Source organism: Magnolia sinica, chromosome 1 (genome assembly GCF_029962835.1).
Source record: "Magnolia sinica isolate HGM2019 chromosome 1, MsV1, whole genome shotgun sequence".
Taxonomy (NCBI): domain Eukaryota; kingdom Viridiplantae; phylum Streptophyta; class Magnoliopsida; order Magnoliales; family Magnoliaceae; genus Magnolia; species Magnolia sinica.
The window spans coordinates 126,590,428-126,614,837 of NC_080573.1; the positions used below are offsets into that span (position 1 = coordinate 126,590,428).

The following is a 24,410-nucleotide window of genomic DNA, read 5'->3' on the forward strand; positions in this document are numbered from 1 at the left end:
TGATACTTCCATCCGGCTCGACCCACCAGTAATGCGCGTAAACAAGAAATATCACTGAGCGGACAATCCTAACCGTTCACTAGTTGGTCCGCCAATAGCACCATCGTAAATTAAAAATAGCCGTTCGATGGGCAAGAATCCACATTATCTGAAAACCTTACAGTTAGAATAATCCAATGGTTGGATTCTCGGGAATTTCCGGTGGACAATCCTAACCGTTCATTAGTTGGTCCTGCGATGTATCGATAGTCCACCAAGTTAGCAGTTTTATTTAAATTCCCCCTATTCCACCACTTTCCGCCATTTGATTAATGAATTCAGCAAAAATAATAATAAATAGAAAATAGAAACTCACAACGACCCGCAAAAAACAAGAAGGAAGAAGCCCCAAAAAACCGACAGACCAGATGAACCCAACCATGTGGGGCCCACTTTCCTTCCATTTAAAACCATAATCCTAACAAACCCAGATCCGCCCATCATTCCCAGGAAAAAACAACTCGTCGGAGGAGCTGTCTGAAATTTCCGGCACCGTCTCACTCGATCCATCCACCGATGAATCCGCTCGATCTCTTCCTCTTTCTAATCATCTTCTTCATCTCCGACGTAGAAGCTCAGAACAATCAACTAGCTACACCCAGCAATAGCGACGACATCGCGACGGCCTTCCGTCCAAGCATGGCTGTTGTAATCGGAGTCCTCTCCATCTTCTTCTCTCTCACCTGCATCCTCCTCATGTATGCGAAATTCTGCCACACCACTACTTCCGATCTCTTCAACCGAGGCGTGGATCCACATCACCAGCTAGGCCTACTACAGCCAAGATCACGGTTCTCAGGCATCGATAAAACAGTCATCGAATCCCTTCCTTTCTTCACATTCTCTTCCCTAAAAGGATCGAAAGAAGGTCTCGAATGCTCCGTCTGTCTATCGAAATTCGAAGATACCGAAATCCTCCGCCTTCTACCTAAGTGTAAGCACGCATTCCACATAAACTGCGTCGACCAATGGCTGGAAAGCCACTCAAGCTGCCCGTTGTGCCGATGCAAGGTCAACGCAAACGATCCAACTATATTTACATACTCAAACAGCCTTCGATTCTCGAACGTCGACCCGTCCGATCTAAGGGAGGATCCCGATCTAGAGCTCTTTGTCCATAGGGAGCCTGACAACGAGGGTTCATCGCGGTTTAGTATCGGAGGCAGCTTTCGGAAGGCCTATAAGGGTAAGAAGGACGAATTGCTTGTGGCGGAGAGGAGCGAAGATCAACGACTATTGCATAAATTCAAGCATCGTATCATAGTCTCCGATGTGGTTTTCAAGAACCGATGGAGTGATGTGAATTCTTCCGATCTGATGTTCTTGAATTCAGAAATGCTTAATGTTTCTTCGAGTAAGAGATTTTCTTGCTTGGATTCAAATAGCGAGCGGTTTAGCACGAGAAAAACGGGCTTCGATGGTAATGGATCTTCTTCAAGTGATCGGATTATGACTCTCAAGGAAGAAATGGAGAAGAAGCGATCACTCGAAAGTAAGGCTAGTAAGATGAGAAGAAGTCTTTCAGTTTCGGTTCCTGGTTTTCCTTCTACTTCGGATTCGGATGCGAATTCAAGGGCTGAATTCTTGATACCGCCGGGGAAGCGATCTATGTCGGAGATTACGAATTTTTCAAGGTTTGCTGATTTTGGAGGTAAGAACAGGATTAAGGAATCGTCAATGGCAGGAAATAATGGCAAGGAGGAGAAGATGAGGAAGCTTTGGCTGCCGATCGCTCGGCGGACTGTCATGTGGTTGGCGGGCCGTGAAAGAAGATCGCAATCTCATCATGCAAGACAGGCTTCGAACGTCTGAAGTCGTTTAGGTATCTGTTGATGCTGCAATTTTCTGCCATTAATGCTGCAGTCTTGAAGATCTTGAGCAATGCCTGCTGGAGTTTTAACGGCGGAGATGGTGAATGTAGAAAACTCTCCGTTACACTTTCATGTAGATATATCTCCTCGCAAGACTGACTCTAATCCGGTGATCCAGACCTTAGATCTGATGGGGCCCACTGTATATGACGGGTGGTTCAAAATTCTTCAGATTGAAAGACAAGTGGCGGAGTAAATATCACGGTCGAGGAACTCAAGCAATGGCCCACATTCAATGGGATCATCCAATCTTTTTTTTTCTTTTTCCTTTTTTTTAAAAGAGGTATCCCACACCCAATGTGGGGTTCATCAGATCAACGGTCCAGATCATCAAACCATGGCCCACATGCACGTAGACTAAGGACTCAATACCTCCTTATCTTTAGAAATAAATTATTTACCTGTAATTCATTCTGTATTTTCTGAAATTACATAAATGCCCTTATTGAATGGATTTTACACTACTCGGAAGTTATTTCATCAGCTATAAAATAGCCAATTTCCTTCAAAATCAAGCAATTTTTCATGTGATGATCTTCAAGGAAAAACATGCCAGTATGCTACACAGCGCATGAGCCATCAGGTGGGCAATAAAGTTTAAATCTTGGTGGGCCACGATGTACAACATAAATGGATGGCTAGAAAATCTATTTTAACCGTCCGTTTGTTCACTACACGGTGGCCCACGTTATGGTTTTTTAATTTGACAGAGTAGTTGATTGTTTGTATGTTTTACACCGTATAATCATCAAACGATTTACACCCAGATCCATAGCTCAACTGCCAGACTGAGTGGAGATACCTCGTTTCAATACTTGAGGTCATGGGATCGATCCGTAGCGGGGGTGGCTAACATGGAGTGTGTGTACTGACATGGGTGTGTGCTAACAAGCTAACCTAAAAAAAAAAAAAAATTCAAACGATTTTTAAAAAATAAAAATAAAAATAAAAATTTCTTGCTTAAAAGCATATGTTTTGCGTATTTGATGAGTTCTTCCCTATGACTTTTCTATTTTATATTATTTTCCATCTTATTTATTCAGTGTGCTACACCTACTGTTGATGATTTGCATACAAGTGGATCATTTGCCATACCTGTTGCAGGGACAGCGTGCAACAAAAAGGACAGTGGGGCCCACTGTGATGTATGTGTGACGTCCACTCTATTCATCAATTACGCCAGCTGATATTAGGACTTTCTCTGGATGATTAAAAATTCAAGTTGCGACAACTTACGTAACAGCTGGACTTGGAGCAACCACTTTCCTGGGTCCACATCTTATGGTGTTTATATGCCATCGTGATTTGCAGCTGGATGAAAGGAAAATCAAAATATCATACTGATTCAAAACTTCAGTGGGCCCTAATAAGGTTTCAATGGTAGGATGTGGACGTCCCTACATAGACTCTTAGCTATGGTGTGACCAACTTGATTTTTGGACCGACCTATTTTTAGGATCTGCCAGCTATTGCAAACGATGGAATGGATGTCATACACACGTCAGTGGCCCTACAAAGCAAATGGTGCACAGGGATGCGTCTTAGGTGAAGGCGGGGTAATATCTTATTGGACGAGGAACCTGACCGTGGGGCCCACCTTAATGTATTTGTTGTATATCCACGCCATCCATCCGTTTTTTCATATCATTTTAATGCATGAGACAGAGAAAAAATAAAATAAAATGAAGAAGGCGGTCCACACGGAAGGTAGTGGTGATTGACAATTAAAAACTTCTTGTGGGCCAAAGAAGTTTTGGATCGAGCTTATATCTGAGTTTTCCCTTCATCAAGGTCTATGTGAGATTATCAACTGGTTGGATGGAAAACAAACATTACAGTGGCCCTAGGAAGTTTTCAATGGTGGGCGTTCACTCACCACTCAATCAGGATCTTCACCCACTAAGCTGTCACTCCGCCCTCACCTAATCCGCGTCCGGTATGCAGATGATTCCATTCGCATCCAATCTCCATGAAATTCAAACAGTACACTTCTGTTCGATATCAATTCTCAAGAGTCGAATATGTGGAATATGCAATTGAATAGGACGGGCGTAGATATCAACTCGTTTGTTTATTTCCGTTGCGACTGAAGTATCGAAGATACCTTCCTTGTTGCTAACATCACCGGGCGGTCGGTGTATCATCATATAGGTTGCTTATGATTAGTTGATTTTGTTAGAAAATCCTAACCATCCCATCCATGGCCCAGAAAAAGGATGGCTATAAAATTAAGGAGAAATCAGGGATGAATTCTATCAATGTGATTTTTTGCATGATAATTAACCCATAGAATGTGCTGTGGACTCAATAGACGGTTTAGATCCATTGATTGGACTGCCTAAGTAAAAGATGCAACTAGGAAAACATTTTTCCAAATCACTGCTCCTATTGCATTGCTACACTTAGACAATCCAATCGCTTGATCTGCACCGTAGATTTTATGGCTACCTTGCAAATATCATACCAATCTGACAATCGTAACTATCTAATCATTAGCCTTTAATTTGGACGGTCCAAATCATTTATACAAAACTACTTCCAATATCTATCTGTTGGACCTCATTATAGGTTGCTTATGACTCTAAAAGTCACTTTGTCGGGAAATCCAGACCATCCCATCCATAGCTACAAAAATAAGGACAAATCAGGGATAGATTGGAACCTCTGATCAGTGTATTTTTGCATAATAACCTATAAATGTGTTGTGGAGTTAATAGACGGTTCAGATCAATCCATTGTACTGTCTTAGGTGACCGATGCAACTAGGAGGCTAGGAGCGATATAACTCCGAGAGCACCGGAGGATTTCTCTTCCTAAATAAATAGGTTAGAATCTTACAGTTCAGGTGCTATTTTATAAATCATGGTGACTCCCAATCCGGTCACACGGCATAGTTGTATGGAAATCCAGACCGTAAAAATCGCTGTCCCATATATTGATGGACCACAAGTAGAAATTTACTATGTTGACCATCTGATTTTATCCTTGGAATTTTGAATACTCAATATTTTACTATTGACCATCCATTTGATAGAAACATCAATTGGATGGTTAGGATTTCTTGAACAGATTAAATTTTTAAAATTGGTTCATCCACAATGTATCCTACTATTAGATGTCTGGATAGCTCTAAGTTCGATATATGAAGGCTGGTATTCTGCCTTTTCTCTTTAAAACCAGGGAAGTGCAATTTGTGGTTGTGCCACAATTTAATAAATGGTGGCAACCACCGGTCAACGTACATCGCCAATACATCAAATACACATCAATCAGACAACTTCAACCTTGTGATTTTATCAGTTGAATTTGAATTTGGACCATTTATTTTTAACTGTCCACTTAATTGATACCAATTGGATGATTAATTAGGACTTTCCAAATATTTGTACTCCATATGGGTTGCCAAGGGCCCAGCTAGGGTCCGGTGATGATCAGATATCCCGGATTGATGCAGATCTATGACACATGTACGGTGGAGCCATCACCACGTATTAACGAACATTGACAAACACACCCCTTTCAGTTCGTGAGATTACGGCCCATCTATAATTCAATAATCAAGGCCCTTTCGGTAATCATCGCCCATTTTTTTTATGTAGAAGAAATTCCAAAGCGTGGATTCTAGCTTGCCTCGATATCTCATGTACAGACCAGCCATACAACACAAGCATTTCCACACGTGACTACATGTGCCAACTTGGACGAGTACATAAAATCTGAGCCATTCATCAGGTGGGGACGACTAGAGATGGATAATATGACCAAAAACTCAGGCGGTTAAACCATCAGGTGAGCCACGCAAGAAACAAAGATTGGACGGTCTAAAAAAATGGAAAATCTTATAGAGCGTCCGTTGTTTTTATTCATGTGTGGTCTGTCCATCAATTGAACGGTCCGATGCAATTGGCATGTGCAGTGATGGAACTTTAAAGATGGTTTATGCACCCAGCTTCAGTGCTGTTTACACTACCGGCATTACCCTCGGAAATAATTTCATGGATCTAGATGAGAAGTGAGTGGCCCACATCATTGAAGTGTGGCCCATCTGATGAGTGGATCCGTCTGATTTTAGTAGCTGGTAATCTTCATGATGTGGCCCACCTTTTTAAATGGCTCAGATTTCCTACACACACGGAACATTGGCTGGATAGTTGAGGCTGCATGTCTGTCTGTGAACGTTCAAATGCAGTGGTTGTTTGTGATCATTTCGCGTACGTATGTGACTTCGTCAATGTCCGCATTTTTTGTGGGTCACTTGAATGGGTGTTGTCTTTTCCACCATTTCTTAGATGGTGGTGACTCATTGACCTTACATGTGGCATGCACGTACGTCACCCCAAACCACCAAATGGTTCGCTCGTTCGTAGGACAATATCATCCGTTGAATTTGGATCAGTGGGGCATTTTAAATGTCCATATGATGGCCACAATTGGATACTTAGGACCGTCCAGTCAATGTGATTTTTGGGGAAACACTCATAACGCAGTAGGGCCAACATTTTGAACGCTCTGGATTGAAGTATAATGCCACGTTTAACAACCTAGAAATTGTGATGAAAAAAAATATATATGTATATAGTTCATCTTGCCATTTTTCCTATGTCATGGCCCAAGATCATCAGCATGTGTGGCTTCATGGGTGCCACGTGAAGAGATGGTCCGATGATCTGAACTGTCCATCCTATTGCCACTACTTTGACTGGCCCATGATCTAATAACAACGCTGAAAATATGACCACAACCGCTTGATTTTCAGGGTTAAATGTAGGCCATGGAACATTTTTTTTTTTTTTTTTTTTACAGTGGTCCATATTCAACTATATCAAAGGTACGTAAAAACCATCCGTTTAGCATAAGTTTCTGGTATTGAGAACTGTAAGTTATTTCCCATGACATGGACGGTTCAGATCAATGTAACATCTCTGCAGCTGGGCGCTACCGTGGGGTGGTGACACATGCTGATGATCACGTGTATGGACGTAAGCAAAACGAACTAAGTGGATGAAAAACGCACAGCCATCTTAGCTGGAACCGAATTTCCTCATGAAGTAGTTGTTGTAGGGAGTCTGTGAAACAAAAGGTAAAGTTCCGTGGGCCCACCATAGTTTGTATGACATCCACTCCATCCAAAAATTTCCACCTCACTTTGAGGACGTAAGAGCAAACATAAGGTAATCCAAACCTTTGATCAGTTGGCCACACCAGAGGTTAAAATGGGATGAGAACGCTAATAAAACCCTTTTTAGGCCAACCGAAGTCCCGGTTCATGCTGGCATTTGGTTTTTTCCTTTCATCATGGTGGAACACACCATATGAACGGGTTGGATGGCATATAAACATCAGTCCGGCCCCAAGAAGGTTTCAATGGTGGATGTCCCCTGCCCCACTTTTCCTGTGGTGTGGCCTATAGGCGTATTAGATCACCCTGATTTTTGGAATCATGCCCTAAAATTACGTAGCTCAAATGATGGACAGAATAGATTTCACCCACGGATTATGGTGGGCCCCACAAGGCTTTTTTCGCACAGGCTCGGTTTGTTGCAGGAAATTCGCTTCCCCAATAGGGAAACATGGGAAGTGGATGTCATCAATCCAATTACAAGCTTATCTTCGTAATTTAAAATTAATCATGTCTAAGTCATGTCACATGCGTGAAGCCATCGTGCTCAGCTTTACAATATAGAGCTTTGCTAATTCCACACGCAAGTCCAAGTACACCACCATCATATATCCCACTGCACCGTATAGGATGCAATATCCAAGCCATCCATCAGAAGGGTACTACTATGGAGATTTCTCATTTCATGAATTAGGTTGGCCCACTAGTTACGTGGGCCACAATTAATTGAACAAATGTACACTTGTGAAAAATCAGCCAATGTTTTTTAACCTGTTAGCTTATTTCTAATATCATGGCACGCCTATGAAATGGACCATGTTTATTTTTGGGTAGTGATGTCTAAACGGTGAGACCTACCTGATGGATGGCCTGGATATTTCACCAATCTGCCACGCTGGAATATGTGGCGTGATTTCCATGAGCTGACTTGTACACGCGTATGGGCTTAGCAAAGCCCTGGTATATAAGACAGTTAGAAATTAAGTGGTCCACTTCAACACAGAGACATATTAATTGGGACGTCCCCTAGATAAATAAGCAAGGACATGTTTGTCAGGCCATGACCCATCTCTCTTTGTATAAGAAAATGAGTTTTGCAGCCCTGTGCATTGCCCAATCCCAATATCTACACCGTTGCATGGGCCAGATTAGCCCAGATGGATGGACAACAACTAATATTGGACATATTAGAATAACTAGGCAGGCCTGTTTGGAAGCATGGATTTGGAACCTCTGGATTCAGAACCCCCTGATTTCAAATCCAGAAATCTTCCTGTTTGCACCTTGGATTCCGAATCCCTGTAATCCAAAAGTAGCTATGTATAGTGATTTATAGGGTTTGAATTTAATTACTAAATCAACTTTAATATCTTTAATTTGTGTAAATATACAATGTTTGACAAAATGGTTGTAATAAGCCCATTGAAATATATACTTTGCCAGAAAATAATTAAATTTCTTGTCTCAGATGGGCCACAAGCACAAGATCACATCCAAATGGCTAACCAACGATTTTTAACCATTGATCTATATGGTCAATGTTTGGACAGTGTAGATCATCATATTAAAGTAATTATAGTGATGCAATTGATAATTTGATTGTTTTGGGATATCATCAGTGGGCCATGTCCCCAACAACATGTTACACATGCCACTCTTGGGGGGGATTTGAGGTGCCAAAGGGATTTGAAATCTCCTCAAATCGCTTCATACTCCAAATCCATGGTGCCAAACGACCCTAAGTTTTTATTCATTGGTTCTCTTTTGAATGTTGTACAAGTAAATCTACACCATTCATTGGGTGCCGTCTTAGTTTCTAGGGAAGCATGTGGTGGGGTTGGGTTGTACTCAGATACAGCATTAGCAAATCTGTCCAATAGGAATGCTGTCTTTAATCAAGGCTAGTGAAGTTCTTCCTGAGCCATTACTCTGCTGTTGCTAAGATATCTGACTATTCCTTGTGGAGAATTTTAATTTCCAGATCATCGTTTGGGGGCAGCAATGGAGTTGAACTTAGTAAGCATGGAATTCAAAATAAATAAATGTAATATAATATTATATAAACATTAGCTTAATTGTTTTCGATATGTGTATACTGTAAGAAACCTAGATTAATGAAAAACCGGTATTCCTAACCCCGTGCATGGACGACCAGCTCAATAACCATCTGTTAGGTGGGCCCAACTTGTGGATTCCCTAGCCAAAGTATTAACATGATCTGCTGTACACATGCCTAGGTGGAATATCTACCTTTGACTTTCTTTCAGCCATCCTTTTGTTGCGTCTAATATCTACTCATTGTAGTCCACCTAATGGACGGGTTGGACCTCAAACGTGTGGACCAAATTGGCACATGATGAGGCAGGTATAAGGAGTGAATCAGTAGGCCTCATCGATCCTTACTCTTGCCCCGACTCACTAGAGTTTCAACACAGAGGTCAAGGGTTCGAATACTCCCCAATGAAGCAGACCGAGTAAACTCTATGGGGCCACCATCATGTATGTATCTTATCCACACTATTCATTTGTTTTTCCATACCATTTTAAAGCATAGGCCCTAAATTGAAGCATACAAAGCTCAGGTGACCACATCAGAGGAAACAATGGGAATTGAACGCCTATTGTTGAAAACTTTTTGGGGGACCACGGATCAAGCTGATATTTGAGTTTTCCCTTCATTCATGTCTCTACCTTATGAATGAGTTGGATAAAAAAATAAACGTCACTGTGGGCCCTAAAAAGGTTTCAACGGTGGAGGTCATTATCCCCACTATTTCGTGTGGTGTAGTCTACTTAAGATTTGGATATGCTTCTATTTTGGGCTAAGACCCTAAAATAAGCTGGTAGAATGAATGAACGGCGTGGATAACACACATACATTACTTGTTGCATTGAGACACTTTGTCTAATCCATTAATGCAATGACCAGGACTTTTTTTTTTTTTTAATTTAAATTGAGATAGAGAGTGGATACCCTTATCTCTCTTACCTAACAACTCCTTAGAGAAGGCGACCTGAGAAGGAAAGAGTCCTAAACTTAACTAAAAGAGAGCTAAGAAAACCTTACGCAAAAGGGGAGAGAGAGAGAGAGAGAGAGAGAGAGAGAGTAAACGATGGGAGGCTTTGATGGATAGTTGATTTCAATCGATCAAGGTTAATAGGATGGTTATTTTCCTTTGTTCTTTTTGAAATACGAGTACATTTGTGCTGATTTACACGATGGACGGCTTAGATTAGCCTAACGTCCATAGTGTACAACTACATTATCCTTCCAGAGAGATCTAAATACCTGCACAATGATTTTTTTGGCTTTGTGCAAAGAATTGATTCTTGTGGCATGGACAATGACTGATTTGATATATAGGATCCATAGGCTTTTTCGGCCAAAATATGCAGAGACCTCAGGCCAATCCAATCATTCAATGGACGGCAGTGATCAATAGAGGACCAAGAGTTCTTCCTTTATTTTAATCATATAAATTAATTACTACCAGATTGTTTCGGATTAGCTGCCCGTATGTTATGTTGAAGTAATTGAAATTTAAAGTAGGAAGTACAATCCTCTATGCAAGTGTTCTTGCGACTTGGCACAAAGAATCATATTGGGCTGTTCTAAGTAGTATGATTAAATCCACACCGATTAACATCTTTGTAAGATCTAAATATGCTAGAACCTCAAATTTCATATCGATCGGACCATCGGATGGGTCACATCGATCTAAGGAGGTTCTAGATAGTGAATCATGTAATGAATGTTGTGTGGAATCATGTAACGAATGTTGCGTGGGATCATGGAGCAAACTACATTGAGATCCCAACAATCATATCCACGTAACCGTCTGTTGGGCTGCATTGATCGAGTTGATTAGCAGTCGTCTCTTTTAATTGAGTAAGAGAAGATCAATAATTGGTTTGCATCCATTCATCAAGTTTAATTGAACTATGAATCATTAAAATAGAAAGATTCTCAATTTTCTGAATCAATCTGTCGAAAACATATCGAATCCGACTTCTATCGATTCGACTTTCGATCGGAGTCAATTCGATCGAAAGAGTCGAAAACTATATCGAATCCAACTTCTGTCGATTCGACTTTCGGTCGGAGTCAATTCGATCGAAAGAGTCGAAACCTATATCGAATCCAACTTCTGTCGATTCGACTTTCGATTGGAGTCAATTCGATCAAAAGAGTCCAAAATTGTCCAGAGACTAGAACCTCGAATTTCTGATTTTATCGATTCAATCAAAAGGTGATTGATTCGATCGACAATCCAATTAATTTGATTGACAGTGTTGTTGATCCGATTCACATACACTTGGACAGATCCGTTTAATTATGAACCTTAATATTTGGATAAATAAACTTAGAATACATATACGTTAGACCAATTATAATTTTTTGGAAAGTGATCAACCACTTTAATGTGATCAAGTGGGTCCTACACTGACTTATAATGATTGAAAACCCTATGTTAAGGGTTGGGGTTGAAAGAATTTAATTTGACAACGTACGGTCTTGCTTGTGAACCCCACTGTGGGAACTTGATCAATCAAAGGTGGGCCAGACCGCGTGAATCAATAGGATCAGTCAATGAATTCATTTAAATGATCATTAAGGAACTCTAATTCTAACTAATCCAACTGTTTTACAGAATCATTTCCACCAGATACAGGTGACTAATCCCAACATGTTTGCCCTCCATTAGAATTAAAGTAGTTAATTGTTTTAATGCGCTTACTTTGATCTTACTATCATATTCTTTTATTTTAAAATTATTTGATTTAACGATGGTTGAATTCATTATTTGACTTGCTATATTGATGTAACTCATAAATTGATTTGTTGTATTGATGCCATCGGATCACATGTAATTTGCATTGACTTAAATTTGAGAATCATAATGATGTATACAATCCATAGTTTACAACTACGTTGCTATAATTGTGCATTCATCTCTTCCTTGCACAATATGTGCCTAGAGGATCTTCTCCTGGAAGGTGTACCTAGTAGAATCATTACAGGATGCCTATCATTTGGTGGAAGCCTACTCAAAGAGTAGATGCGGGCCTTTCTCATGCCTACCAAATTGGTAAAAGCCTGCCAAGCAACACGTGCGAGTTGACGAGTTTTCAACTCAAGCAAATGGATGGTTTCCCACTTAATGTATCCATCCATTCACGCATTACACAATGTGTGTGTGTGTGTGTGCGTTCATCTTCTACATTCACATTATCAGATGATTATTTGTGTGTTATTGCATTGTTCTATTAAAATTTTTGATGCGACAAACCATGTTAAGAATTCTATATAGGCATGGTCAGCTTACCCTCTATTGATGAAAAACCATACAAATGTTATTGAGACTGAACCATTGGTACAAAAACAAGAAGAAACAATCGAGTCAATGAATGACCCACAGAATATGTGGCCCTAGTTGATTGAGGAAGAGTTAGCTGCTTTAGACTAAATGTTGATTTCACTACTTTATTTCATAGGATTTTATTTAATTATTCGGAATGGGTTGGATATTAACTTTGATAATTGTTGAGTTTATTAATTATTATTTACTTTGAGTAAGACCCCAAATGGATGGATCCTTAGTTAAATTTAATTTTGATGAGTTACAATGGGTATTGCTTTCATATATATGGTTTGTGAGTGTGTTTGAACTTAGAGCTTGCATTACAAAGATTAAAATTATATCTAAGAGCTTGCATTAAAAAGATTAAAATTATATCTATGCGTAAATGCATTGAGTAGATTAAGTACACTTCATGTACAAGTCACTATGCAAATCTCGGGTCCAAAATGTGCGCTTGGTAACTGAAATTAGGGTCGTGAACAATTGATCTAGGCTGTTCATCAGGTCAGGCATACACTTAGTAGACTACCTCGAGCACAAATATCAAACTCATCCGGCAAATGTTAGCCATTTGATCAATGGCCTTTAATATGGATGACTGAGATCATTTTTATAAAAATAGACCCAACCAACAAGTGCATCCATCTATTTTGTTTAGGACCCATCATGAATTGCTTTTTATTTTAAAGAATCAATTTTCATAGGCAATTGTAACCATCCCCATTCATGGCTTCGAAAACATACATCTATAGAAAATAAGGTAAAATTGAGAATAGATTGGATCATCCCATCAGTGTAATATTTCCACAGTAGCCTATGAAATTTGTTCTAGACTTAATGGACAGTTCAGATTGATGGATTAGACGGTCCAAGTGAACCTATGCAACTAGGAGCACTCCTGAGCAATGGAGCATCTCTCTTTAAGTGAGACCTTCCCTTTTCTCTTTCTCATATTTAAGATTGATATTATTGATGAGATTTCTGATTTGTAAGACTTGAAAAGGTCTTCGGCAGAACGTGGGGTCCGCGTCACATCTTATGAAACAAATAAAACAAACGGTCCAAATTCAAAGTGCATATATGGCTCACTTGATGCGCACTACCTTTATTTTTGGTATATGAAATGTTATGAGTGTGAGTTAACTGATGAATGGTTCGATGGATCAAAAATCCACAAACGATGGGAGGGACGGAGACTGACCCAGACAGGGGTGTCAACGGGCCGAGCAAGCTCTGTCCAAGAGCTGCTCGCATTATTCAAAGTAGACCTGAGTCCAGTCAGGCCCATGACCGGCTAAAATAGTTCAGCTCCGAGTGCTTCTCTGATAGAGGAGGGAGGAGGGGAGTGGATTAGGTACAGCCGCGTCTCACCGAACACGATGTGGCACTGATCGTGGGGCCCACCTTGATATATGTGTAATATATCCATGCCGACCATCCGTTTTGCCCCTCATTTTAAGGCACGACTTGCAAAATCAAGCATATACAAATCTCAGGTGGACTGCAGTAGAGGAAACAACGGTGATTGAACGCCCAACCTAATTGTTGATAAGGTCATGCAGACTTGGATGAAGGAAAAAGTAAAACAAATATCATCTTGATCTAAAACTTTTATGGCCCTCAAAAAATTTTTAATGGTCAGTGGTTTCGATCTGCTTCGTTTGTTTTGTTTTGTTTTTTTTCTCTCACGCCCTAAAATAATCTAGAAAAATGGACAGATGGTGTTGACATAATTCACATACATTAAGGTCGCCCCAGGGTTAGAGCTGCTCTATACTGGGTGAGACCAGGCCACACCTATGGAGACGTGAGTGATCCTTTGGATGCCTATAAAGTTTTTTAGTTGTAATCTGATTACAGGGGCTGTAAACATTTTACAGCTTTTAGTTGTAATCTAAACCCGGTAAAAAGTCATATTTCATATTATAGGTAAATTCTTGACGGCTAGAAAGGCATTATATATGTTAGAATACAATAGTTAATATACACTCATGATATGTGGGGTCCACTTTAATGTGCATGGTACATCCAATCTATCCATCATGTTCTTCCCTTGATGCTCTTTTGTGGCCCTAGAAAAATAGTTATCTATTATCTAATGGATCACACAGGGGAAGGATAGGACGTCCACCATTAAAAACTTTTAGATTTTAATGGTGATAGGTAGAAGACATTCAATCATTTTAGTGTGCGCATGCTTTAATGCTATCTTAGGGCCTTAAAAAAATCAAGTCAATTTTATGTAATTGTGGAATTTGGAAAGTTCACCACCCAAGACCTATGGTATGAATACCTACTTTATTCATCGTAAGCTAGCTAAACACAATTTATTTACCTGTAAAAAATTTATCACTGAAAGCCAAACGAAATATCTTGTAAACCGAGGTGTAATATGTTTACAACTAAAAAATTACAGGCATCCAAATGACCCCTAAGGATCTATGGAAGGCAGGAATGGCATAAGATTCGGCGTGAATTCTGGCCAATATCTGGCAAAGGTGATGATTGAAGTAAGGTGGGAAGAGACTAAAGAGCTCCCAAGAGAGACAGAGAGAGAGAGAGAGAGAGAGATTTGGGAGCTTGAAAGATGAGAAAGAGAGTGGGTTACAGCTTGGAAGATGAGAGAGATGTGAGTATGCTAACAAAGGAGTCTGCGGCACAAGTGGGCCCCACCAAAATATTTAGGAGAGACTTACACCCTTGATTTTTATAGAGCTCAACTCCAACCATTAAATGCCACACCAAAATTTAGGCATGGAGCCGAAATTCAGGCCGGTATGTGATTCATGTGTGCCACACCATGGGAAGCAGTTTAGAGGGCAAATGTTGCCCTCTACAACGTGTGGTCCACCTAAATCATGGATGGGACCAATATTTGGGCTCTGGGCCTGAAATGGGGAGATGCACCTAGTGATCAGGGTGGATTTCACATATAAATTACAACCTGCCAATCATTAGTCTCCCTTACAGTAGTTTTTCCTTTAAATAAATTCCCCTGCAAACCTAATGGCTGGGTTGTATAGGGTTAAAGCCCCGCCGCCCAATCCCAGCCCGTTGACAACCCTATACCGAGTCCAACCCATCCTCCTGTTAGGCTTGAAAAGTAGACCCATCCAACAGACCTAGACAGTTGAATGGGCCCAGGCATCAACAGAAAACCCTTAACCCGTTTATTTTGAAGCCAATCCGTTCCGACAGCTGGGTCTAAACATGATACTTGAGACTGGCCCCCTAACAGTCCATTTTTCAAATATTGTATTGACCTATTATGCTGGTACAGGGCTCAGTAGTAAACATTGGTAAATATAGTTGTGGCCCACTTACGAATCGAGTCTTAACGTTAGGCCTATATAGCAGGTTGAGGCCCAAATGGTTCAACCTAGACCGCAGGTTTTATCAAATAATCATAGCCATCCAAATAGGGGCATGAAAAATGGACATCAGTAGACATGATCTTACCATCTCTTTTACAGGCCCCTCTTGAGTAGTAGTATTCACCCAAACAGAGTGATATGCAAGAGACATTTAAACCTGCCCCCCTGTTGGATGCCTCATATCCAATAGTCCACGTGATAGAGGTGGGCCCACTTGGGCTCCACATATGAAAGTTGACGCTGCAACAAGGTATGAAGAAGGAAAAAAATGAAAGAAGAATTCCCACTAATCATAGCTCAAAACATTTATTTATGGAATTTGTTTACCTTCACCAGGTTGAAGTGTGGAAAGCTCAGATTGCCCTCCGCCGGCACTTATAGCTGTGTCCCCATACCTTCATTGGCAGCAATTGTCCGCCTTCAATCATCAGAACATCTTTGCCTGTGGGCCATACATACTGCTGATCATGAGCAATGACACAGGCAAAATGGATTCTGACAGCATGATTACATAGGAAATAACTGATTTCCTGTTTCATTGCCTATATCCCTCTTGAGTTAAAAGGTTGGCCTACTCATCAAGTGGCCCACAAAGAATAGACAGCTTCAAAAATTATATAAAAACAAATAAATCCAAGAGGCCATATTCAACTACTTCTGGCCCACCTAATAAGCACACCATCTTGATTTTTGCACATCTTCCATCTTCAAAAAGGGATCATATACACCTTTCAGATGTCCCACGCACTTGCCAGATTGGTTCGTGGTGGCTACATGTATACATATTGAGCCCCATGTAATCCTGGAAACCAACCTTCTCAGATGGTATTCACATTATTCAAATCGGTAAACTCTAATTGTAATATAGAGACATTTTTCCGAACAAGTCATATGAAACCGATACTTCCTGTCTTAATAGCACATCAAAATCTTACAGTCAATAAAGATTACATAAACCTAAAATGTTAGCTGTTCAGATAGAAAAAAAAAAAATGAAAATAAGAATACAAACAACATAAACAAGCATATGGCAGCATGCGAGTAGTGAGTGATAAACTGTTTGATCAGTTACTGCAGTCTAGTCCACCAAGAAAATGAGAGATCAGCTTTGTGCTGCCGATGCTGCTGGATTGCCACCAGGAAAGGATGCCAAACCTGCATTATTTTCTTGGTTGGGCGCCTCACTACTAGCATGTTGAACAAACTCTTCTGGGGACATGTGGGAACCATGGCAAGCACAGAGGATTCTGATCTGGTTTTGCCCATATCTGTAGGTGACGCCAGAAATGGTCTTGCCATTTGGGCCAGGTGCCGTGGTTGACACCCATGGCAGATCCGGGTACGATCCAGAGCCTCCAAATTTCAAGTCAGCTGCAATACCCGGCCTTATTGTTGAACCGTCATGAGATATGCTTTCCACACTAGCTGGTCGGTCAGAGATTTCCTTTGACTTGAAGATGGTGTTGTTTCCTTTTGAATAGTCTTCTTTGTGGGATGAGGAAGAGGCACCAGTTTCTTCAGGAGCATGGTGAGGGATTGATACAGCGGCTGCATACACGTATGAGAAAATTGGTAAATGTTAATCCTCATATATGAAGAATGTATAGAAAATTGGATAACCATTAATCCTCGTAGTCAAAGAAATGACATAAAACAGACAAGGACAAGACCACTCATAATTCACCACCATTTTCTAAACGTTGGTGACGCATCCACCATTCACTTGCCATGCATGCATGCACGCAAGTACATCAATCCAAAACCGAACAGATTGTGGGGCCCATTGTGGATGGAGCATACCCTGAAATCACACTGATAAAATGATCTCACCATCCAATTGGTAGCTATAAAATGAAGCACCTAAAATAAATTAGTCACAGTCTAAATGCCACTGGTGAGTTTTTTATTTTTTATTTTTAAATTTTTTTTCCCTGAGATCAGATGAGTAAGAATCTGCATGATCTTTGGGGTATGCTCCATCCTCAATGACACTCACAATTGAGACTTCATAGATCATCATACATACATGTCACATATACAGTGGATGTGTCACCACCATTTCAAAATAGGTGGCAAACTACCACCGTAGTCTAGTGCACAAACAATCATGTACCAACCCGCATCACATGAGCAGATTTAGAAGATGGTCATAAACCTGTCTTATCATAATATAAACATGCATAGATAAGTATCCTGTAAAGCAAACACCAAATAGCTGAGACAAGGCTGTAATGGGGTTGATATCTCACAACCCATGTCCCATACTATTTCATTTCCTTGGAAGAGACAGTACACATCCAAGGACAGGAGCAGTCCAGTAGGCATCGACTTCCTAAATTTATAGGCCACAATCATCAGCTCCACAATGTCTGCAATTTGGGTGCACAGTTATCATATCCATCATTTTAGTTAGAGGAAAACAAACATATCTTCTGCTGTAGTATTGCTAAACCTACATGCAACCTTACACATCATCTGGCATGTGTTTGGGACATTCCATAAGTGCATATGATGGGCACACCATGTAGATGACCTGGCCCAAAAATCAGGCCAACCCCTTATCATGTCCGCCCCATGAAGATCTTGACTGTGGACAATTGGCCATTCTTTTAAGCCAATCATTGTTTTCATATATGTGTGCCCAAGTCATAAGTTGATTGAGCTGAAATTTCAAGATATCTAAATGGTGGTGTCCAACTAATGTATAGCTCAAATGTCTAGTGCATGCCAAGTTGGCAACTTTAGCTGCATGTAGGGGTACATGCGGAGAGACGGGGGCTTTGTAAGGATCATCCCGTGATCGCCCGAAAATGCTCTATCTTTAGGTATACCAACATGACTTCTTTTTCTTTGTTAATAAACATCGCCGTTTCTTGTTCCTGGCACAAAAATAGTTACAGAATGAACAGGCTAATAAATCGTGGTGGTACATATATATGGCCTGATATCAAAAGAAGCATACAAAAGTTAAATAAATACCATTTGCCCATGGGAATACCATGATGTTTGTGTGTTAACTTCTTCCAATGTTTAAAGACAACATGTATGGTGTTAAGCCTTAATGTTATACAATTCAGAGACTTCAGCCGAGTAAGGTAGATCTATCATATTTAAGTTTGTGTGTGTGTGTGTGTGTGTGTATAATTGAATATTTTGGTGGCCGGAATAAATGGTAAAGTGTCATGACTTGCACCAAAATTACCTTTAGCAATAACAAAAAATAAAAATAAAAAATAAAGTCACAGGATATCATAAAAACATGAAAGACAAAAGAACAACAAACCTTGTGAGATCTTTAAATTATCATTGGAATGATCTGCATTTGCTACTCCATTATGAAGGCTCCTGGCAGAAAAGGCAGATAGTTGTTGAGGATGAGAAGCTGATCCCGAAGAGGAATCCGCATTCAAAGTTGGGAGTTGTACAGCAGAGTAACCAAAAGCCATCTGAAAGTTACTCGGGTTGATTGACTGGATGGTGGGGCGTTCACTATTTGTGTTAGGCATAAGTTGCATTACACAAGGAAAAGGAACACCAGCTGAGTTTGATGCAGCAGCGGTAGTTGGAATCTTAACAGGCAAGGCATAAGGTGAAGAAGTTGCAGACTGCTGTTGGAGTGAAAATTGGATCCCATAAGGCAAGTTGCCAAGTTCAAGGCCAGATTCATTTCCAACCACATTTACATGTGATTCGCTGAAACCTTGTTTTTCCTTAAACTGGGAAGCATCAGACCCACTGCCCTTATATTGTTTGGCACCATCATCATGCTGCGAGACCAACTTTGATGTCGAGACCTCAGCTTCAGACTCTGCCACATCCTCATTTTCTGCAAATGACCCATCTTCTGAAACATGTGAACTTTTGACTATCCCGGCAACACCCATGTGTGTCTTACCAAGTGCCTCGGCATGCTCGACTTCCCTTTCGTGCTTCTTTTGGTGCTTCATATCATCGAACGACATCTTACGCTTGTTACCAGTATCTGGCCACAACTTCGACCCGATTTCATGCTGATCCAACTTCTCCTCTACAATTTCAGATGACCTCTTATTTCCACCCCACAGTTCCTGATACCTAGCAAACTGTGAGGAATTACCATGCACGTCACTAGAAACATTTGTTGATTCTTGACCAGAGCACTTTCCAAGGTCTGTCCAGAAGTTCTCTCGTTGTTGTGTTCCCGGCTCACTTCTTTGGCTCCCACTTAATAATTCATGTTTCCCGTGATGTATAAAATGCTTAAATGACGCATCACCAACATTTAAACTGCCACCCATCAATTTGTTCGAAACTCCTTCCTCTGTCTTGGTATCCGAACTGCTATCTTTACCCTTAGATTTTCCACCAGAACTACCACATGAAAGGCCCAAGCTTAGCTCAAGTCCATTCTCGTCCTCCATTATATCAATATAAATAATTTACGTTGCTCCTCTTGCCTATAAATCAAACTCTTACAACGCCATTACCCATGGATCAAATGACCATCTTGACATGGACTCTAGCAGAGATCAGCTTCCAATTTCTAAAAATAGACAAGAACAAGAGGAATCATTTTAATCATATTGCCCTACAAGCATAATTCTTTAAAATCAATAAAACAAAGAGAAATAATAAAACAACACTATTAGAAGTTTTAATAGCAAATGGGTATAACATTTCAATTCAAACAAACATGCATTATGTATATTGTATACCCAAAAAAAATATGTATAATGGAAATGACTGAATATCTTTAAAGTGTTCTCCAAATGGGGTATAGAACAGCAAAGTGTCAATTATTATATGGTATACAACTTTATGTTACCACACAAGCTACGTTAATGCTATTTACTCAATATTTCCAATGAAACAAGATAAAGTAACACTACACATTTCATACACTGACGCATCCCAAATAAAGTATCACAGGGACAAATGCACAATAGTTTAGGCATATATGAAGTTCTTTGGATGAATTGAAATTAAAATGTTACATTAAATACAACAATAATAATTTTTTTTTAAAAATACGTAAACCAGTTTTTGGACAAAATGAAGAAACATTCCAATATACAATACCAAATAGATTGTAAAGACCTACATGTCCAAGGACCCCGAGTCTTTTTACTTCAAATTTGAAGTGAAAAATGAAAAAGAAAAAGAAGAAGAAAATAGAATCATGCTTAGAAAAGCATGCATTTCTTTACATGGAAAAAATGATAGTAGCAAATTGCAAAAACTTTGACACACAAAATAATGACAAGACAAAATATCAATCAGACTGAAGAGTGTATATAATAAGAATGGCGGGTCCATAACAAACTGCAGACTTCCATGTCATGCTTAAATAAAAATCTCCTACACACAATCTGCAGCTATAGTACTTATAGCATTAGTAAAAATTTGAACCCTTAGAATTCAAAACAGAATAAACAGATTCCATGTCATGCTTAAATAAAAATCTCCTACACACAATCTGCATGCCTTAGAATTCAAAACAGAACAAACAGATGCTATAATTTTGTGGTTGTGCCTCCAGTTTCTCAATCATGCTCAAATAGCTCCTATATGACTTTGGCACTTTGAATCCTTAACGGATGATGCTATTGTCTAACAATCTAACAATTCCAATACACTTCATTTACTAAAATAGCTTTTATTCCATGCTTCTTTGTTGTCACTACCACTTATTGCAACTCTGGTAATTGTAATAACGCGTATAACAATTTCGCGTCTTTCTGCAAACTTTTTTGGTGAAGCGAATTCTAAAAGGGCGGTTAATGGATCATTTTGTTGACTCCCTCAAGTCAACATGACATCTCAATCAAAGATGGGTTTCAATGCACGTTAAATGATGCCTTAGTCAAGAGTACAGATTTTAGAGATGTGGATTTGACAAAGTAAAAAAACAAACGGTAATGCAAAATTTAGGAATTTGGAGTTTCGGTTTGTTTTGCAATTCTTCTTTGATTAACAAATCTTTAAGGATGCATTTATGTTACTAAATTGACATTGAGTGAGATTGTATGTTGAAATAGGTTCTTTTAACTTGAATAAACTATCTCAGCCCCTTCGACAATCATTCTCCATTATGCTAATGGTATAATGAGTTTCCAATGTTGGTGTTTAAAATGGTTCAATTTGTCAGTTTTACCCTTTTTCCAAAGGCAGCCTAAATATATATTAAATTAGAAGCTAAAATAGCAAATCATTTTCTTTAAAGATGCAGCATCGACTTTTCACTCATGTGTTGTTTGGGAGTCTGTATTTGGTGGTAATTGGTGTGAATTGCATTTTGTATTTGGTGTGAATTGGATATTTACAGTAAATACACCACAAGCCTCTTGTTTTGAAAACACACCAAGACCTGTGATTTCAATTCACATCAAATCCAATTAGCATGGATTCCAATGCATATCAAATACACGCTCCCAAACGACCCCTTAGAGATATATAAGGTAGTATGTGTCTTGTCATGGTCCTCATATTCCAATGCATATCAAATACACACTCCCAAACGACCCATTAGAGATATGTAAGGTAGTATATGTCTTGTCATGGTCCTCATATTCTATATATGAAATTGCACTCCCTGTATTTGAGGGGTCCTTCGAGAGGTGTATTTGACATGCGACTTGGATTTGATGTGCTCTAGAATCACAGGGTATTAATGTGTTTTCAAAACAAGAGGCTTGTATTTGGTGTTATTCATACCAAATACACTCTATTAAACACACTAATTGCATTGATTCACACCAATTACCACCGAATACAGCCGCCCAAACGAACCCTAATGCAATCAGGTTCAAACGTCTTCACAGTCAAAAGGTGAAGATCTAACAAGCAGTTAAGCATAGTCCAAAACACCGCAGCATTTATCCTGAACAACCAAATAAAAAACCAAACTCCCATACAAACACTTCACAGCATTCCCTTGAAGCAACCATTCGCAGATTTATCTAATACAGAATTTGGGCATCCTGAATTTTTCAATCACCTCAAACGAAAAAACAAAAAGAAATATATTCCATCATAAAAATAATAAACAAAACAAACACCTAATTCAGGATTAAAAATTACAAGAAATAACAGTTGAATCTGCAATTTAATAACCTTAATCCATCAAAATCCTCAAAATTAAGAAGACCCATAAAAAAATTCTCTGATTATCCTTGGAAAATAGCAATACCCAAATTTGAAATCAAATTTCACAATCAAATCAGATTTTTTAAAAACTAAAAATAAATAAAAGCTTAATAATAAGCACGCACCCAAATCACACCCAATCCGAATTTCCAAAAAAAAAAAAAAAAACCAAATGCAAAATCTAATTTTAAGAGGAAAGGAAGTCAAGTACAACTAGAAATTCTTCAAATTCGAACACCCATCTCAAGATTCTTCCATTTCACAACACATATCACAATACCATGAGGCAGAAATTGATATAACAATAAACAGATCAGAAATTTAAAAAATAAATATATACCAGCGAAAATTCATCAGATCCAGACGACCCATCTCAGGAATCTTCTCATTTTCGAAAAAGAAAATTTAAAAAAAAAAAAAAAAAGTAAAAGCACAATAACAAGAATAAAATCGTGCACCTGAGGAGCACCGAATGTACTGAAGGAGAGAGAGGGAGAGAGGAGAATCATTTGGGCCTGTGACTAGGGAAAATAGCAAGTGAATTTTGGGGATGAGAGGAATGGTGAGTGCACTCGAGCGAGTCTACTTTCTCGTAACTCGCCTCTCACACGTAGCATCTTCGCATACGTGTGAAAGATCCATGTCGTCCTGCATGTGGGTCCTACGTTTAGATTCATTATTTTAGAAAAAATAGGAGGAAATGATAATTATATGGTCCATCCATGCCCATTGAATCTGGACAGTTAATCAATTTCAACCAACCACCACTAATTTTTTGCACTTTTGTCTCGCCTCAGATCAAATCTGCTTGATTATTTTAGATAAGGCATCTACACAATAGGGACCACGTGATGAATGGCTCAGATCTCAAATTCATATGCACGTGCGAGCTGCGAGTAGCAACTGCATTGGGAGAACGTGTCAGTCTCAGCCAGGAAAAAAACCACGTGACTCGATCTGCACGTGCCGACGTGGCGTAGTATCCGGGTCCGGGAAGGGGGAGCCACCTCATTCTGCAGTATACTCACCAGATGGGCCATGCGTGTATAATGAATGCATCTGCGGACCAGTGTCTCTTTTTTTTCTAACCGTCCGTTTTTCATTCCACGCAATGACTCACCTGATGAGTGGATCCATCAGGATTTTGGCCAGGAGCATGTCAAATTGGACCCCACTTGATGAACGGTCCCGGATCTTAAACTAGTCTTCCAATTTGGCATGTGTGGAGAGAAGAATCTCCTCTTATCTCATGCGACTTGTCTCATTACAGGTTTCTATGCATCATTTCGGGAGCGGATTAGGTTCGGCACAGGGCTCAACCACGACGGTGCGGCCCTTACTGTGGGGGCCACCTTGATGTATATATTCTATATCCACACCGCACATCCGTTTTTTCAGATCATTTTATGTTTGATTTCAAAATTGAAGAAGAAAAAATTCTTAGGTGGACCATACACTAGGAAAAAGTGGAGATTGACCGTTAATGGGCTACAAAAGTTTTGGATCAAGCTGACATTAG

At 39.6% G+C, this 24,410-nt stretch overlaps 2 protein-coding genes across 3 annotated transcripts; one reads left to right on the top strand and one right to left on the bottom strand.

Moving 5' to 3' along the window:
- The first annotated feature begins 429 nt into the window (after nucleotides 1–429).
- LOC131257716 (E3 ubiquitin-protein ligase ATL42-like) lies at nucleotides 430–2,123 on the top strand. Its single transcript, XM_058258530.1, has one exon. The coding sequence runs from the start codon at nucleotides 556–558 to the stop codon at nucleotides 1,849–1,851; it is 1,296 nt and encodes a 431-aa protein (XP_058114513.1). The 5' UTR covers nucleotides 430–555; the 3' UTR covers nucleotides 1,852–2,123.
- A 14,535-nt stretch (nucleotides 2,124–16,658) lies between these two features.
- LOC131257719 (ninja-family protein mc410) lies at nucleotides 16,659–23,498 on the bottom strand. Of its 2 annotated transcripts, none has more exons than XM_058258541.1 (3): nucleotides 23,350–23,498; nucleotides 19,050–20,288; nucleotides 16,659–17,314 (listed from the first exon to the last, which is right to left on the bottom strand). In XM_058258541.1, exons 2-3 carry the CDS (start codon nucleotides 20,164–20,166, stop codon nucleotides 16,869–16,871), a joined length of 1,563 nt encoding a protein of 520 aa, XP_058114524.1. In that variant the 5' UTR covers nucleotides 20,167–20,288; nucleotides 23,350–23,498; the 3' UTR covers nucleotides 16,659–16,868. The 2 variants fall into 2 exon arrangements, with proteins under 2 accessions (XP_058114524.1, XP_058114533.1); XM_058258550.1 differs by having other exon boundaries at nucleotides 23,232–23,382.
- Nucleotides 23,499–24,410: the final 912 nt, after the last annotated feature.